The sequence below is a fragment of the Heliangelus exortis genome, chromosome 1 (assembly GCF_036169615.1).
Source record: "Heliangelus exortis chromosome 1, bHelExo1.hap1, whole genome shotgun sequence".
NCBI lineage: Eukaryota > Metazoa > Chordata > Aves > Apodiformes > Trochilidae > Heliangelus > Heliangelus exortis.
The window spans coordinates 144,144,179-144,162,845 of NC_092422.1; the positions used below are offsets into that span (position 1 = coordinate 144,144,179).

General features: G+C 43.2%; 1 protein-coding gene across 4 annotated transcripts; it reads left to right on the forward strand.

The window, feature by feature from the left end:
* Positions 1–1,304: 1,304 nt before the first annotated feature.
* HMGXB4 (HMG-box containing 4) lies at positions 1,305–17,889 on the forward strand. 4 transcript variants are annotated; one of them, XM_071729390.1, is made up of 11 exons: positions 1,305–1,541; positions 3,574–3,679; positions 4,280–4,398; positions 6,327–6,402; positions 7,335–8,467; positions 9,616–9,697; positions 10,192–10,256; positions 10,551–10,656; positions 11,222–11,391; positions 13,589–13,711; positions 15,560–17,889. In XM_071729390.1, exons 2-11 carry the CDS (start codon positions 3,649–3,651, stop codon positions 15,602–15,604), a joined length of 1,950 nt encoding a protein of 649 aa, XP_071585491.1. In that variant the 5' UTR covers positions 1,305–1,541; positions 3,574–3,648; the 3' UTR covers positions 15,605–17,889. The 4 variants fall into 4 exon arrangements, with proteins under 4 accessions (XP_071585491.1, XP_071585500.1, XP_071585505.1 ...); XM_071729399.1 differs by having other exon boundaries at positions 9,622–9,697; XM_071729404.1 differs by lacking the exon at positions 3,574–3,679.
* Positions 17,890–18,667: the final 778 nt, after the last annotated feature.

Sequence of the window (18,667 nt, forward strand, 5' to 3'; positions counted from 1 at the left end):
CTCTATCTCTTCTAATTCCTCTAGGCCCCACTGTACCACAAATAACTATTGTCACCATTATGTACCTCCTAGGACACAAAAGGATCACTAGAACCAGAAGGAGGATCTGTAAGTTCTGGGGAACGAGCATGTCTGGCATGGGTCAAATTTAACCCGAGGCATGGCTTGGAACTGTGATCTGCAAACATGCAACTGTGAATAGCCTCTGACACAGTCATATTAGTGCTTGCCAGCATCTAAATAAAAAGACTCCTGCATCACTGGAGATGATGGGATTTAAGGCAAGAGTTCCATGAGATTGTTGACCTCCCAAGCTGTCAAGAGTGAAGTAAGGCTAAACCAGCAGGAAAAAGACTTGTCTTTTCTGACCAGGCCATTCCTTGAGGTTTTTTTACCTCTGTCCTGGATCCTTTGTGGTAACAAATGTGCCCTTTAGAAGATGCTGGAGGTAATTTGCCTTTCTCTTGCCTCCCACCTTTGGACTGTTGATTGAAAGGGTGTGATGGCTGAGCAAAGCCTGCTCAGGCAGTGTGCTCTTCAGACATCCTTATCTCAGCTTTGCCTGATCCATCCACTGAATTCCTCTGGGGATCAGACAGGTTTACAGGAGACATACCCATTAATATGCATCCATGAATAACCCCATGAAGGCAGTGGCTCCATAACTGTTTAATAACAGGAATTCACCCCATCCCATTGACCCAACGTGCATCCCTAAGCATCCAACAACCAACCAAGACAGCTCAGAGACCTCTCTCTTGAAGCAAGGATGAGAGAGGGGGAGAAGAGGAAGCTGTGCATTAGATGGGAGGAAGGCAGGCGCATCCCCCACAGGAGGTGCCCGGCGGCAGAGCAGGGGCCAAGCGCAGGCACCCAGCCTGTGGCCTGCTCCTGGCACCCACACCAGGCTCAGCCCCTCAGAGGGCACCTGGCACCCGGGGAGCCTCTCTGGGGTGCCTGGGGACACCGTGGGTGGCCAGCACCCTGTGCCCCCACCAGTGCCCTGTGGCCACCTCTGCGGCCCCACCGATTGCCCCGTAGCAGGGAGGGGTGGAAGAGGCCCCGGGGCAGGCGGCGGGGCGGTGCACCGAACCCGCGCCGAGGAACGCTCAAGGCGTGCCGGCTGCCGCCCCAAGGCCGTGCCCGGTGCGGGGCTGCAGGACCCCTGGGCCCCGCTCCACGACCCGGGGAACGGCACTGCCCGCCCGCGCCATCGATACGCTCGGCAATCCCTCACGCCTCCTTCTCCCCCGCCCCTCCGAGTGCCGAGTTGGATGTGCTCGGCGCTCGTCTGGCCGGCCCTGGCCTCGGCGCCAGGCGGGTGTCCCTTGTCTGCCTCGCCAAGATGGCGGCCGCGGGCGGCGCGGCGGGAAGCGGCGGCGCGGAGTGAGGCGGCCGCGGTACCTCCCCACCCTGCGGCTTCAGCCCGGCACCGGCCGGCCGGCCGGCAGTCCCCGGCACCGCTGGGCAGCCCCGCCACCGAGGCACGCTCGGGCCTTCTGTAAGGGCGAAGCCGTGGAGCGAGGCCGGAGCCCGCTGGGGTGAGAGGCCGCACGGGCAGGAGCGGAGCGACCGATCCCGCTTCGCACGGCGGTGGCGGGAGGGGCGCGGGCGGCGGAGGCGGTGGCGGGGACGCGTCCTGAGGGGCGTTGGTGCGCATGCGCGGGGCTGGGCCGCGGCCCCGTGTCAGCGGAGGGGTCGGGTCCGGGGTTCGGTCCTCGTCGCTGTCGGGATTCCCCGGGGGTCCCGCCCGGCAGGGTCCGTCCCCGGTGGTTGTGCAGCTCCCATGCGGGAGCGAGGGGCGGAGGGAGGGCCCAGTGGAGCCGGAGGCTGGAGGACAGCAACGCGCGGCCTTGTTCCAGCTAAGCCGTGTGCGTTCAGGAAGGGGAGAGAGGTGAAGGGAGAGCGGCTGCACCGGAGCTGTGCCGTTCCTGCTGAAACCGAGGAGCCTGAAACAGGGACACCTGATCAGGAGTTATAGAAGAAGAGAAGTTTGTGATAGGTTTTGTATTTAGAGGGTTAGAGGTCTCGGTTGTAAGCCCCTTTGTGCAGTAGTCACCAACCTTTGTACCTGCCGATCCTTGAAGATTTTAAAACAGAGTAAAATGTGCGCGTGTAGCTATAAACAGATTTTGCTTGTCCAAGCCATCTGTTCATGAATGGCAGTCTTCAGCTTTGTTTTATTGAAGAATATCCAGATTAGGACCTTGAGTTCTTGAGCATGGTACTTCAGTGTCATGAGAGTTCCCACTGAAGCCCATATGACAGCTGAAATGCTGGCAAGATGTGGTTCAAGATGGGGAGCCCACAGGTGGCAAGGTGCTCTTTTTCCTTGCAGCGTGTTTCTGTAGTGTGTACCTTATGCAGTGCTCCTATACATAAATGTGTTATACGTACATTCAGCATACAAATCGCTGTGCTTGCTACCAACAATGTGTAATTGTCAGAATGCTAACTTAAAAAACAGTTTGTGGCAGATCGTTTCCCAAAACCTGGGGAAATAACTTGTATTCCTATTAATTTAAATAGAAACGTCTCCTGCGTACCTGCAAGCTTGAGTTAGTTGGGACTTATGTTAAGTAACAAAGGAGGGTTATGTTATACATTCTCAGTTTCAGATGGTTATAAAATAGAGATAGGTGCAGGGAAGTACAAGCACAAGTTCCCCACTCTCAAGGTAATTAAAATGTAACTTCACAGCAAGATGATTGTGACAGAATGAAGAAGCTGCATGGTCATTGAGGTTGAACCCTTACACGTGTGCACACACACACACAAGCACACAAAATCAGTGAGGTGCAATTGGTTTAATAGCTTATGAGCAGGAGGGATCTTTCCATGTTAAGCTAGTCCCTGACTGAAGAACAAAAGCTGTTTACTCTGGGAGAGCCAGAGTGCAGCTATGAGGGCACAGGCCTGCTATATACCAGCAGCTGTGGAACAGAATTACTCAGTGGGAAAAAGAGAAAAAGCCTGAAAACTTGGAGCTTGCAGGGGTTAGTGTGCTGCATAAGTGTGCTCTCTTCTGTTCCCTCACAGGCTGGCATTCAGAATGGCTGCAGTGGTAGTGTTGGGAAATACATCAGAAGGATGCACTCATTCACTACAAAATGTGCAGTCCTTGAGTTTAAAAGACTTGCAGTCATTCTTTTTTAGTACAATGGTTCCTGTCCACTTCCTTCTTTTCTTTCACTTCATCTGAGATTCAAGGGTTTGGAATCTCTCCTTAAACATCCCACTTTTTGCTACAGTGGCTCCTTGTGTGTTGGGAAAATCAAACTCAGCTGTCTTCACACACACTTTCTATTTTTGTAAAACAATTTACTGATTTGGAGATTTTACAAGAAAGAGGTGGTCTTTTATGTCTTTAAAATAACAGAAGAACAATCTCCAACTTAATTAAAAAAAAAAAATTCTGTCAAGCCTGAAGGGTGAGCATGAACTGACCAGAAAGTAGACTCCTTTCCTTTCCCACTGCCTTCCAGAGAATCTTTACTTGGTTCGGAGGAAGTCTCCTGTTTCACATCATGATTCTTCTTTATGGGAGGGTTATTTTCATTCTCTGTTTCTCAGACCTTTTCCTGTAGATGGGAACGGGGGAAGGAGCCCAGACGTGGCAACACATTCTCAGGCTCCTGCAGGACCACCATGGCTTATGATGACTCCAAGAAAAAAGAAGGTATGACTGCTTCATAATCTCAGAGGGAGTTGCCAAAAAAAAAAAACCAACAAAAAAAGGGTACCCTCTGCAGTCCTTGCTGGGCTGTGCAGTCAGAGTGGGAAAGGAAGCTAGTGGAGCCCTTAAATTAAATCTGTCTGAGCTGCTGGAGGATTCCAAGCCCTTGATTTCCAGGTTTACAGTACTGGGGTTAAACTTCAGAGAAGTCGGTGGTACTTCCTAATGCAGACACTTTGGTTAGAAACTCTGCCACTGCAGCCTTTCTTCTCCCTGCCAGATCAATGGAACAGGAGACCAGGGACAGGGATATGTTTAGTCATGATAACATTTCTAGGTCCAGTTGTCCTTAGGAAGAGGTGTATAAGGGCTAGAAACAAAATCTTGAGTGATTATGTTATAGCATTAGAGCACTGATTCCCATCCCTGCAGAGATTAGAAAGAGTAGAGATTGTTATCTTTCAGGCCCCTGTGCCTCTTGGGTGTTTTGCGTCACATGGTGCCAACTTCTGCTGTCATCTTATTTTCTGCATAGTCCACATGTCTACCATTCCTTAATGCAGTGTTTAATTTCTTTTTTTCTCATTTCACATAAATCTTAAGAGTTCCTAGAGGGTGGCCGAAGCGTTGATGACGTGGGGCTGGCAACTGGCAGGATACAGCGAGAGAAAAAACGTTCTTACAAGGATCTGCTGCAAGAGGAAGACGAGGTAGCAACACAGGTCAGGAAACCCTCAGAGAAAAGGTTGAAGCTGTAAGGATATGTGTAGAGCTAGTGATGGAAGGAGGTGGGTGGGTTAATTGCTCTTTTTTATATAGAAATGGCTATAGAAGACAGCAAGACCAGCCAGACAAGTCCTGTATTACTTAGTAAGTTTCCTGGGGAAAAAGAGGGGATCAGTCCCAATTACAACTGATTCTGATTTTTCTGGCCTCAGAAAATAGGGCAGTAGGGGGAATGGACAACTGAATGCCACTAACTGAACACTGAGAAATAAAGGCAATTCAGTCAAACATGAGATATTTTCTAAATGTAAAGTTAAATTAATGCACTTACTAAACATTAAAAAAAAATCAAGTGGTATTAAATGAATGCAATTATAAAATAATCCAAAAACTTTTTGTAAAATTGAAGTTAAACAAATCCACTTAGAAAACATCAAAAAACAATTTTTAAGTGATGTTTGGGACCACGACCTGAAACGAGCTGTTTGTAATATGTTTAACTGAGTCGCCTTTGTCTCATCAAGCAATTTTCATTTCTTACATTTGACTGAGTTGCCTTTATCTCACCATTAATTTTCATGTTACAAATTGTGTAACTTATACACTCCTCTATGTAAACAGTTTCCTTGCTAAAAACAGAGCACCATGAGCAGAGCTGCTGCTGCTCCCCGAGGTTCTGTTCAGTGTTGAATGAACACTCCTTGATGGTTGGTGTCCAGTTGTCCTGGTGGTGAGTTGGTCTAGTAGGGTCTGGCAGCCAGTTGTCCTGAGAGTAAGATGCTGCCCTAGTTTTGAGGTAGAGCCTTGCAAGTCATAAGATACCATGAATAACTTTTTACACATATACACCCAAAAAAAAAGTTTAGAATTTACAGTTGAATAAATATTCAACAGGGCATTAATACAATGTTAACTGATGTGTTGTTGTCTTCCTGATTCTGCAGACAGCCTGAAACGATAGCTCTTGAGAGGTATGAACTTGCCCTATTCACTTCTTTGGGGCCTTAACTTTGAAATCACTTAGTGACAACTTAAGTTTCTTGAGAACTTTCCTCTTTGAGCTAAAATTTCTGCTGCTAGCTCAAAGGTGACTATTTTGCGATTATTTTAATTTTTATTTTTATTCTGAAAAATGAGTTCTAGTTTCAAATTAAATTCTTCTACAACACAGATGAAATTTTGTAGAGGAGCCTCATTTTCAGACCATAAATTGGTCATAACACAAATAACAGTTGGGTGACATGACATATTAAGGTCAAGTTCTTGGTCTGTCACTTTAATTGTCACCTCTCTGTACCTACTTTCACTTCTTTTATATTTTTCAGCATATTAAACATGAACAACTCACTTCCATTTTCAAGGCTTGACAGCCTATGCATGTTTAGTTATTTCTTAGCTTTATTAAGAGGTAGATGTTTGTCTTCTATCAACTCATCAGCTGATCTCCAAGTGCTAGCTTTCACTGCCCATTTCTTAACACTTTCAAATGTGTTTTTTGAAGTTTTCTTGTGTATTGCTCCTCTCACTTGGGGAGATCTCCCTATAAAAATCTGTCTTTCAGTTTCCCTTTACAGCCCTGTTGTGCTGCAGTGCCTACAGAAAGCTTGATGCTGGTTAGGTGGCTGATGTGCTGAAACCAATCCTGACTAATACTATTTTTTGTATTCTCCCACATATCTGTACCATGCTTTTTGTCTCTCACCTTAAACATACACTGAGGGCTCTTGGCAACAGAATATGTTTCCTTTGCTTGTTTGAGCACCTAGAATAATGATCCTGGTTCATATCTAGGATTCCTTCAAGTTACCATAGTACAAATAACTCTTTGATATCTCCTACAAATTATTATCTATATCAATAGTCCATGTGAATCTCATATTATTTCCCTCTTGTTTGTCAGCAGCTTTTTTTCTTCTTATTCTAGGACTGTGAGCTTTTTGCGGGGACAGAACCTCACAAAAAGAAGAGAAAGCACTCCTCCGATGAGTTCTGCTACAGAGGTAAGATAGTAATCAGGCAGGGGAAGGGGTTAACAGATTATGATTTTGAGGAAAGGATGCTGTTAAAACTGCTGACATCAAGCTTTGTGCTTAGTACTTTATGGGGGAAAAGGTACATCAGCCTGTCTCAGGAGAAGTAATCAGAAACCTGATGCTGGTCAGTGCCAGATGGCAAGATTAAGGTATTATATTCTTAGGGTTTATTTTAACAGGTTGCTGTTGTAGGTAGTAGAGATCTTCCACCCCTGTTTTCATTGACAAGTTATGGTTTTCTAACCCATGCCTTCCTTTTGGGGACTTGCATTTCTTTTTTCCCTGTTGCGCTGCAGACTTCAGTTTCACTTGCAGATAGTATTACTTTCTCTGAACTCATAAAACCAGGATGAAAAATAGATGCTACTAGGGTCAGTATAATTTGGAAACATTATTGTCACAATTAATAAACTGGCCAGAAAATTACAATTCTGTTCTGGTTTTGGCACAATGAAAAGAGAAAGCTAAGCTGAAATCATGTCAGCATATGTTTTCAAAATGTAATGGCTGGTATTTTCAATTCATTGGTGTCACCTTGGATAAAAGTGGCACCAAAATGTTGCACCCGAGATACAATTTCAGGCTCAGTAAGACACATTCTCATTATAATACGTTATTTTATAATAGAATAAAAAGTTTGACAAAACTTCATTAAGTTTCCTACTCTGTCTTCCTGCCTTGAATTATTTGACCAGCCCTGGCAATACAACTCTTGAATTGAATCAATAAGGCCACACTGAGATGGCTCCAAGCTTCAGAGATCTTCTGTTTAAGCCAGGATACAAATCTGTTAGGTGTAATTCTAAGTCTTGCAGGATTCCCCCTTCACTTCTCTGGGCTACTGTGGTGCTGTCTTTAAGGAAGTCATCTTGATGTGTATTTCTCTTGATCTTTTTCAGGTGTTTCGCCTTTGGATCTACCATCAAAGAAGAAGAAAAAAGCAGTTTCTAGCCCATCCTCAGCTGATACAACCATGGATTTACTCAAGGCTGTTACTTCACCCTTGGCCGCAGCCTCAAAGTCTTCCAAGAAAACCTCTGAAAAATCACCTTATTCGTCCTCTGGCCATTCCGAAAGCAAAAAGGAGCACCACAAGAAGAAGCTGAGTAGTAGCAGTGGGGAGCACTCAGCGGATGATGGGAGCTTTCACAAATCTAAAAAAATGAAACCTCTCTATGTGAACACAGAGACCCTTACACTTCGTGAACCCGATGGTTTGAAGATGAAGCTCATCCTTTCACCGAAAGAGAAAAGCAGTGCAGCAGATGATGATGCTTTCTCCTACTCTTCATCAGGTGCAAAGAAATCTTCGAAGAAACCATCTCGAGATGAACAAGGCTCATTCCTGCTGGGCCATGACCTGCAGAGCTTCCTGAAGTCATCCCGAAAGAAGCATAAACTACCTCCAGACCCACATCCACCTTCTGAGAGTTTTGGTGCTGACACCTCCCTTTTTTCAGAGGGCCATGGGAGTGAGTATGAAATTTCGGGTCTGGAGGCACCACCAGAATCTGGTTCCTCTTCTGGTGGGGAGTTGGAGGCTGGAGAACTAGTGATAGATGACTCCTACCGGGAAATCAAGAAGAAGAAGAAGTCAAAAAAAAGTAAGAAAAAAAAGGACAAGGAGAAACACAGGGAGAGGAAGCACTCTAAGTCTAAAAAGAGTTCTGGGCATGCTGCTGTGGCAGAAGTAACAGTGTCACCACAACATCTATCCAGTACCCACTATGGTGTTCCTCCACCTCCTTCTTCTGGTTTTCACTCAGATGGTCAAGGTGAGAAGAGGAGGAAAAAGGAAGACAAGGATAAAGACAAGGCTGAGAAATGGGAAAAGGAGAAGGAAAGAGAAAAAGAAAAGGAAAAGGAAAGAGAAAAGGAGAAGGAACGAGAAAAGGAGAAGGAACGAGAAAAGGAGAAGGAAAGAGAAAAGGAAAAGGAAAGAGAAAAGGAAAAGGAACGAGAAAAGGAGAAGGAAAGAGAAAAAGAAAAGGAAAGAGAAAGAGAAAAGGAAAGAGAAAGAGAAAGAGAAAAAGTAAGGAAAAATTGGAGAGAAAATACACATTGGGTGATGGGCAATGGTGAATTAGACACTCCAGTACAAAGGCGTGTTAAATTGAAACAAAAGGATAACGAATAGTGGGATCAGTGGTTTCACTGAGATTTGTTTGCAAAAATGTGTCAGCCACCATGATTTCTGTTTGTAGCAAAAGGAATATACATTATTCTGGTGTTGTGGCAGCAGCAGCTTTTAGCCAGTTGATGTTCTTTGAAAAGTTTGTAGTTTGCACAACTGCATAATTTTCTGAAGTAACCAGCTATTGCCAGGTAAATTTTTGGACTAGTGATCTAGTGCATCATCACAGTTCCTGTAAAAAGCAATTGAGTTTTACCGTGAGAAGTGAAGACATTTACCCATTTAGTCCAATATTCAAATGAAATTCTTAATTCTTGTAGGCTGGCACATTCCCACTTTTGTCCTATACATATAAATTCAGTTTTCCACAGTTACTGTAAAAAATAAGATAAATGGTATCAAGCATATGAATGAGTTTACAGGTGACTTAACTGTAGTTGTATAAGTATATAAATGGGGAAAAGCAGTTCCTGTATATTCCCTCACACGGGAGTCGCTTTGTGTCAGGAAATGGTCAGACATAGCCCATATTGGTTCAGCCATTTATTGCTATTTTGTAAGTTTTCTCTGATCATAGTTTGGCAATGGCGTATGCCTCTGCTGTCAGTCTACTGATACTGTCTATTTTCCTGACAATTTGAAGTGTTTTGTAAGGCTTCAAAAAATGGAACAAAACATTACAATGAGGACTGAACTGTCTTGACAGATCTATGATATGTACTATGAATAGGATGACATATTTTTTATTATTTTAAGTTTTGAAACTGAAATACATTAATAGAGTTGCATGTTGACCCTGGATTTATAATAGCAAGTTGTTGTAACTTACAAATGAAATGCATTGATGCAAGATAAGCCTTGTATGAAAACAAGTTTGTGTGCTTTCCTGAACACTAGATTCAGCCAGAAAATTTAAGACTGTTTTTTTAAGTTCCTGATCTAAACACTACATCTTTAAGACTTTGATAAATGCCATATTCTTACAACATTTAAGTTGGTCTCACTATAATAAAAAATATTTTGTTTTCTTTTCTTCTTGTCACTAGCCAAAGAAGAAAAACATGTCTGCCTACCAAGTGTTCTGTAAGGAGTATCGTACAACTATTGTGTCTGAGCACCCTGGAATAGGTGGGAGAATAACCTCCTCTTCTCTTGATTATACACCAGCCAGATTAATTAGCAGAACCTATCATCTGCTTTTCATACCAGCCTCTTAATTTTAAAGAGTATGCAAATAATCTGCCAATTTTCTTTGAATAAGAGGTGGCAAAGAGGACAGGAGTGGATTTCATTATTCTATTTCATTGCATTTGAACCAGGCTGTGAGTGTGGATAAAGAAATTGCTTGCTCACTCTTTCACTTAAAGAGTTATCTTCATTGTGTCACTTTCTTGTCTTGTATATACACATGTGGCTCTGTTTCCAGTATCAGCTTCTTTTTTCATTTTGAACAGTAATGGGCATGCATGCTGGGAATCATTTTCAAGACAGTGTGAAGAGCTTCAGTTGTGGAATGTGTTTCTTTCTAAATGTGTATGCATGGGCCAGTAAATTTCCCCATTTTATGAATTAATTTGTTTTAAAGGTTTGTTTTTAATGTTTTTCTTCTTTTCTTCTGCCAGATTTTGGAGAGCTAAGTAAAAAACTGGCAGAAGTGTGGAAGCAGCTACCCGAGAAGGATAAATTGGTGAGTGTGTGTGAGGTGTTTTTGTAAAATAATTTATGCAAACTTGGTACTTAGGTCAAAACATACTGGCAGCATTGCCATCAAACCTCAAAAAATGCTACCTCTTCTCCCCAAAATATGCAAATGTGGAAATTACATCAACCTTGCCCTTGTGATGATAAAGCATCCATTTTATTCTCATGGTATTGCTTCACCAGTTAGCTACATAACATCATACTGCCTCCAGGTCCTGGCATCAGATAACAGAATTACCTAATGTTACAAATCTCTCTTTTTATACCATGGTAACTGCAGATCTGGAAACAGAAAGCTCAGTATCTCCAACACAAGCAGAATAAAGCGGAGGCCACCACTGTGAAGAGAAAGGCATCGTCTTCAGATGGTGCACCAAAAATAAAAGGTAATTGTTGGATTTTATTTGCTGTAGTTTTCTTTCGTGGAGATGGAAATTAGTGTTGCCTGTGGAGTCAGGAGCAAAGGTCCTTTTCTGCTCCCTACCTGCTTTTTCCCCATATCTTGATGTTTAACTTACCGTATTGCTCAAGAATGGTGTTTCTGCAAGAGTGACATGAGAATTTTTAAAAAATATTTATTTTTCTAGTTTGTAGAATGGTATTGGCTTTAGCAGTTTAGGGACTGAAATGTAAAATAAAAAGAAGCAGCAACAAAGTTCTGGTGGATTAGTTTTCTGCTAGAGGAGAAAGAGTTGTTCTTGGCTTGGCATCTCTACTTAACGGTCTCCCAAACAGATCTCCCAAATTCCATGTGGCTAAGTTAGATGGTAAACAGTGAATATCTATAGTAAATATAGAAGGAAAGTTTTGACTCCAAAGACCACAAGGACCAGGTCCACAGAACTATTAAAGCTTCTCATGCCTTTGAGACTTGAACTTTACAAAATAAATAGGCTTGTAAGTAAAAGAAGGAAAGAAGATGGTATGGAATTTTAATCTGTGTGTTTTCAGCTTCTCCAACAGGAGCAATTTCCCCTCATAAGAAATCCCCCACCAGCACCATGGTGGTTTCTTCCTCACCATCCAAACTCCCTGATACAGACCCTATTGACGTAGCTGCACATTTACAGCTGCTGGGTGAATCTCTGAGCCTCATTGGACACAGACTGCAGGAAACAGAGGTGAGACTGTAACAAGCAGTGTCACAGTGATGTCGTGTAATCTACACACAGGATTGGGAAGGATTATATTTTATTTTACTTAAAACCTTAGAAAATGCTCTTCTGTTAGGAAAAAAATTAGAGATGGCATCTTGTATTTCTTTGATGCATTGCTGTTTGCTTTCAGTGAACAGTAGGTATCATGTCCTTTGCAGCTCTAGGTCCTTGAAGACAATTCTTAGCTCAATAAACCCTCTAGTCTTTTCTTACGATATATTCACCTTGAATTTGGTACTTCCTTGCTGTCTTTGCCAATCTCTGGTCCAGTTTGTGTTACCCTCCCAAGCCTTTTTTGAAAACCATCAGAGAAGGCCTTTACTAGGATGTTTTTTGCATGTCCTGTTTTCTAAGAGTATCGTATTGCCAGTGCTTTGGATAGGGGCTACTTTTGTTTCAACCTAGCTGGTATTGAGTCCACAATTAGCAAATTCACAGACGACACTAAGCTAGGGGGAGTGTTGATCAGCTGGAAGGCAGGAGGGCTCTGCAGAGGGACCTGGACAGACTGGAGACTTGGGCTGATTCCAATGGGATGAGGTTCAACACAGCCAAGTGCCGGGTCCTGCACTTTGGCCACAACAACCCCATGGGGAGCTCCAGGCTGGGCACAGAGTGGCTGAGAGCAGCCAGACAGAAAGGGACCTGGGAGTCTGGATTGACAGGAAGCTGAACATGAGCCAGCAGTGTGCCCAGGTAGCCAAGAAGGCCAATGGCATCCTGACCTGTATCAGGAACAGCGTGGCCAGCAGGTCCAGGGAAGGGATTCTGCCCCTGTACTCAGCACTGGTGAGGCCACACCTCGAGTCCTGTGTCCAGTTCTGGGCCCCTCAGTTCAGGAAGGAGATTGAGGTGCTGGAGCAGGTCCAAAGGAGGGCAAGGAGGCTGTGAAGGGATCCAGCACAAGTCCTGTGAGGAAGGGCTGAGGGAGCTGGGGTTGTTCAGCCTGGAGAAGAGGAGGCTCAGGGGAGACCTCATCACTCTCTACAACTCCCTGAAAGGAGGGGGTAGCCAGGGGGGGTTGGTCTCTTCTCGCAGGCACCTATCAGTAAGACAAGAGGGCATGGACTTAAGCTCTGCCAGGGGAGGTTTAGTTTGGTTATTAGGAAGAATTTCTTTACAGAGAGGGTGATCAGACATTGGAATGGGCTGCCCCGGGAAGTGGTGGATTTTCCATCCCTGGAGATATTTAAAAAGAGACTGGATGTGGCACTCAGTGCCATGGTCTGGTAACTACAGCGGTAGTGGAGCAAGGGTTGGACTTGATGATCTCAGAGGTCCTTTCCCACCCGGATGATTCTGTGGTAATGTAGAAGAGGTCATATTTTAGAATCATAGAATCATTTAGGTTGGAATGGAGCTTTAAGATCAAGTCCAACCATTAATCTGACACCACTAAGTCCAGCACTAAACCATGTCCCTTGGCTTCACATCTACTATTTAAATCATTTTAATTGTTTCCTTCTGTTAGATGACAGTGATTCTATGCATGCACACACAAACAGAGAGTTTCACAACTCAGCCCAGCCTATAAGGAGAATACATACTTGACTCAAGCAGTGTCACTAATGTTATTGCTGATGTGATGTCATCCCATTGTGCTTGCTTGTTCTATAAGCCGTAAAAGAAACTTTCCTACATTTTTTTTCTGGTGTGAGCAAATCAGGTTATTTTTCAGAGGAATAACCCGAGTAGAATCTCTCCCTTAAGAAAAAGGTACACAAACAAGTTCCCTTTCCTGATACACAAACAAGTTCCCTTTCCTGAAAGCCTATCAAAGACTAAAGCATTTAGATTTAGCAATTATTTGGACTTCAATAGTAAAACAACTGTTATCTTTAGGACTCATGTAGTTAATGTAGAAATTACAAAGAATTACATTAGAAAGAAAACATGAAACTGATTTATACAACTGACAACTTTCTGACCTTTTCTTTTGTTTCCTGCTTTTTTTTATACACCATACTGAATTCTTAAATTTTCAAAAGCAGTTTTTCTCTGAAGCACATGGCCCAGTTTTGTTACTGTGTCAGCAATGGAAGTGGACTAGAGGAGCTCAAGAGTGAAAATACTGTACCCGCATGAGAATCAATACAGTTGTGAAAGAAGTGTAATTTCCACTACTAATTCGTACCCTTTTTTGTTCTTTCTTTAATTCCAGGGAATGGTGGCTGTTTCAGGAAGTTTGTCAGTGCTTCTGGATTCAATCATTTGTGCTTTGGGCCCGTTAGCATGTCTGACCACACAACTACCTGAGTTGAATGGCTGCCCTAAGCACGTTTTGGTAAGTTCCTTGTGGTTATTTCCATTCTACTACTGTTAATTTCAGTAAGGTCCAGTTATTTTTTGATTAATCAGTCATATGATGTAATTATAATTACACTTCAGTAAGAAAATTACCTTGATCATACACTTTTATAGAGAAATAGTTCTTGAAATTCTTGAAGATGTTATTGTTGCATGGTATTGTGCAAATTTTTTCTCCCAGTATAAATGGACCAAATATTTATAGCGTTGATAGCAGTGTGTGTAGATTCTTCTTTAGTGACTGAATCAATCTATCTGAATCAAGTAAAAGCTTCTATACACAGTGTTTTTAAAAAAGTTCTAATTTTCAGTAAAAATAAAAAGCACATTCTCTTCAACATACAGTCTGTTTTTCCTTTAGTAGCATAAAAAATAACTTGTGGTCTCGGGATTCCTAATGTGATCCTTATCCCTCAGGATTCCTTTTACATGTGGCTGCAGCATTCTCCAAGGAAAAAAAAGATAGTTTGTGTTTTACAGAACTGCATTTTCTACAGATTCTTTTCCACTTTAAACTACACTTAATATTGAACCCTAAATTAGCAACAGCTTAGGCAGGTTTGTAGTGTGATGTGGATGTAGAGTAAGATGGCAGCAACATAAAAGGAGTCAGGAGTCATACCTCCAAGAGAAGACATGAATGAGGCAGAGGAGAGGAGCAGAAATGAAAAAGAAATCTTCAAACTAAGCCTTCAGAAGTTAAGAGATCAACAACAAATCCAGCAGAGAAAACAACAAAAATGGGATGTGAATTTACATGCTATAACAGGGCAGGCCAAATGCAGATTCATTCCGAGAAAGGGGGATTAACAACAGCAAAGTTGACAGCTAAGGCTTTGAGCTCCCACAAACTGGCTTTCTGCACAAAAGCTGACTCAGTGGGGTGTTCCCATCCTAAGGCCTTGAAAAACATCCTCTGTTTTTTTCCTTCTTGCTTGCCAAGTGCCACATGACTAATAGTGGGTATATTGTAAACTTGATCAACGTATTGTTATAAGGAGCAGTGGAGCTCTAGGTGGACTAAGGCACTGACCCTTCACTTTCAAAAAACTGGTGTTTGAACTTGCTAATAAATAAACTATTCTGATTTTTACCATCAGAATAGTAAGGACAGAGGTGTTGTAAGCCATGGATAAAATTGTCAGTGTTCTTGCTGCATGTAGAGTGTGACTTATTATTTCAGTCAGTAGGTGGCATTGTTAAATTCTTCAATCACAGCTGGTGTAGGTCCAGCTCCTCTGTCTTAAGCAATTACAAGAATTATTGAAGAAAAAATTCATTTGAAGAACATAAAGATAATATACTGCTGGTTCTTGTTTTCTGGTGTGCATAAGGACTCTTACTCTCAGAATCCTATACAGAATTTTTAAGGAAAACTGCAGGGCACTTATATTTTCCTATCTGACACCCTCTTAGTGGGCGTGTTTGAATGTTTTTGTCTTTGCCTTTTACACTACAGAATTTCATAAAGGTCTTTGCTCTAGTCCTTCATCACTGGTCTTTCCCATGGTTGATATGATATGCTTGATGTGGCTTGTTTCAGATTATCTCTTAGAGATAGAGTATCAGTTCATAAGGACCAGGTCACTTGAACATTTTCATCATTTCCAGGTGCTTACAAATACAGAGGCTACATTTACATTTTGTTAACTTACCTTTCCAAAAATATGAAAATAAGCCTAGCAGTGGTGGTGATGACTGGGCAGATGTGGTTGTCTTATCATATGATAACTTGTAGGACAAATGAACATGCTTAGTTGTGTTATTTTTTTAAGGATTTTGAGTCATTACCTGACACTAAAAAATTCTGAACTTGTTTTCCCAGTCAAACACATTAGACAACATTGCCTACATCATGCCTGGACTTTGATGGGAAAGGATCCTGGGATGTACTCAACCTCTGCATAACTGACTTGTGTGCTACACCGGCACTCCCGAAGGGCTCCGTGTGTAGGGTTTTAAACTTTTATATCTGTACAGCATATACATAGGATTGTAACTATTTGACTTCTATTTTATGACAAGTCGTGAAGTTAAGCTGAGAAAACCCTTTTGTGTTGGTGGGTGAAATGTCCTCAAATCTGAAAGTATTTTGTGTGCAGAATTGAGAAAGCTTTTGAGATGCTCGCCTTAAATTCCACCCTGTAGTGGGGGAAGCAGCCAGAGAATGGGCTTCTTGATATAGAGGAAGAACGTCACTATGAGAAGGATCACTGAAACAGGTATCCCACAGAAGTTGTTGACTCCATCATTGATGTTATTAAAAAATTTATAGAGCAGCCTGCTCTAATTGGACTTCCTTTAAGCAGGGGGATGGTCCAGATGACCTGATAGCTGTTCTGATATTCTCTGGGCAGGTAGAGATCAGAATCTATTTTGAACCAAGAAATATAACTGAACCAGTCCTATTTCTGACTTTTTCAGTTTGAAATCTACTGCTTGAGGGGAAAGCTGAATCAGCTGATCAGATACAGAGGTCGCTGGCTCTTGATTGCCTCTTGTTCCAACCTCCCCTCTTCAGTCAGTAATAACTGAGAATCATCAGCTGGCTGGTATGGCAGCTGGTATTTGAAGTAAAGTGGAAGATGACAGTGAAATTAATCTTTTATTGTGGACTTTCACCCAGATTGTCATTAGCACGATATATCAACCACTGCATTGGCCTGAGAGAAATGAACCTCCTGCTGATTTTTTCAGGGTGTGGTCAGCCTGCTTTGATGGAGAGGAGCTTGCAAGCAGATGGGAGAAACTTTAATTGCTTCTGCCCATCATGCACCTGCATCACTGATCCTCCACCCCTTTCACCAGCACTATTGAAGAGCCATGGTGCTGCTGTGGGGCAGGGACTGATGACCAGTTTGAAGCTGTTGCAGCTGAGCAAGGTACATGTGGGTTGATTGGACCAATTCCCCTTCCTTCCAGCTGCATATTTGGTATTTGGTTTTCTGCTTCTCTAGAAGAGGAGTTGCAGGAGAGCACTTGATTCTCATATAGGCTTTTGTGTGTCTGTAATGTACGTGTACGTGGTGTTCATATCGTGTATTTAACTTTTACCAATATCTGTAACAGATTTTAATTTATCCTGTATATTTCTGTGTGTGTGTGTATGTGTATATATATATATATATATATACATAATTTAAAAGCAAAAATCCCTCCCTCCACCAACAGTGTTTGGAAAATCTGTATCAAGTTTGCCTCACCCCAGTTCCTGCAGCAGTCAGCTATGTGTGTGGCAGCTGGCATTGGCATTGTATGGGGAAACACCAGAAAGATTTTAAGTGCTTGTAGAAACAGGCTACCTTGTGAAGGTAGGTGGAACAACCAAAATAGACTAGCCTTTACTCCAGCCTTACAACATAAAAATCTTAAAATTACAGAAGAACACTTTTTTACTTCCAGTCTGACGCCCATCTTCTGTTCTTCAGGGCAGTTGATAGTGAGCTGTCCCTCATTGTGGCTGGACGAATCACATTTAAAATTAATCCTCAGGTGTGCAAGAGGGGTTTTACTCCTCATTCCCCTTGAGCATGTATTGGCCAGCTATGCCAGCACAAAACTGTCTGTCTGTTACGGAGCTTTTCTCAGTGTGGTGTGAGGTTTTCTTAGTCAGTCAGTGGAGGAGGCAGAAGGTTCTGAGACCACCATACAAGGTCTGAACCCAAGCCTCAGACCAGAGCGTACATATTTTTAAAATACATGACTAATCCCAGTGAGCCTGGAACTGGGAAGGGCCCAGGAGGGAGGCAGTCCCATTCTGCTTTGGATCCTGGCCTCTGCTAAAGCATCTGCTGCTGGGAGTGGTGGAAAATCCCTGGCTCCTTCCAGCCCTGAGAGTGTCGTGCTGAAGGGGTAGATCTGCTCTGTAAGACAGAAGGGGATCAGCTTTAGCTTTGTCATCTATTCAGTGGGAAACTCTTGAAGAGTCTGAAAAACACACACAACCCCGGTGTATTGTATTTTTATTTAAAATTTGTACACTTTGTATAATCTGTATCTTGTGGTATTTGGTACTAGAGGGAAAACTTGGGCAACGCCTAGCAGTTTTTATATTTTGTTATTTCCTTGCCGTTTGATCCAGATTACATTACAATTATACAAAAAAGACCCAAACCTTTCTTTTGTACTGTACTTATAATACAATTTTTTTTAACATTTGTCGTATTGTCATTCATTCCTGGCATGCACAGCGTTCTGCAGCTCTTACTGCTACTCATATTTAGTGTTTTTCAGCAAAACACACCCAATTCCAAGCTCGTTAAGCACTGAACCATCTCCAGTAGCCCAGGTCACCCCAAAGATGGCATGGGGTGACCTTTCTGCAGGAGGACACCCTCTACCATTGCAGGAACCACCGGGGCGTTCCTCCTCCCTGCTGCCTCACCTCAAATCGAGGTGGTGGCATTGAGGTGTGAACAAGCACAGGGGGCATCAGGATGGGAGGTTTAGATTAGATATCAGGAAGAATTTCTTTCCTGAGAGAGCAGGTAGGTGTTGGAACAGACTGCCCAGGGAGGTGGTGGAACCACCATCCCTGAAAGTATTTGAAAAGCGTGTAGATGGGGCATGTCGGACGTGCTCTAGTGGGCATAGAACAGGTATTAATGCTTTACTGGGGGTGGGGGGATGTTGACGGTTGGACACAGTGATCTTACAGGTCTTTTTCCAACCTTTTCCAACAATTCTGTGATCAGATCGTGATTTGCAACACTCATCAACACGTCCCCGTCCCCCGGGTCCGAGTATTGCGCGCTGGCAGCCGCGGCTTGGGCCGGGCGACAGCCCAGGCCGGGAGGATGCTGCGGGACACAGAACCGCACCGACCAGCCCACGTCCCTGGTCGAGGTACGGTCCCGCACACGCCTACGGAACACTAAAGCCTGTCGCCACCGGCCCGGTGTATCTGGGCACAAGTGTAGATCGTGGCTTTCCC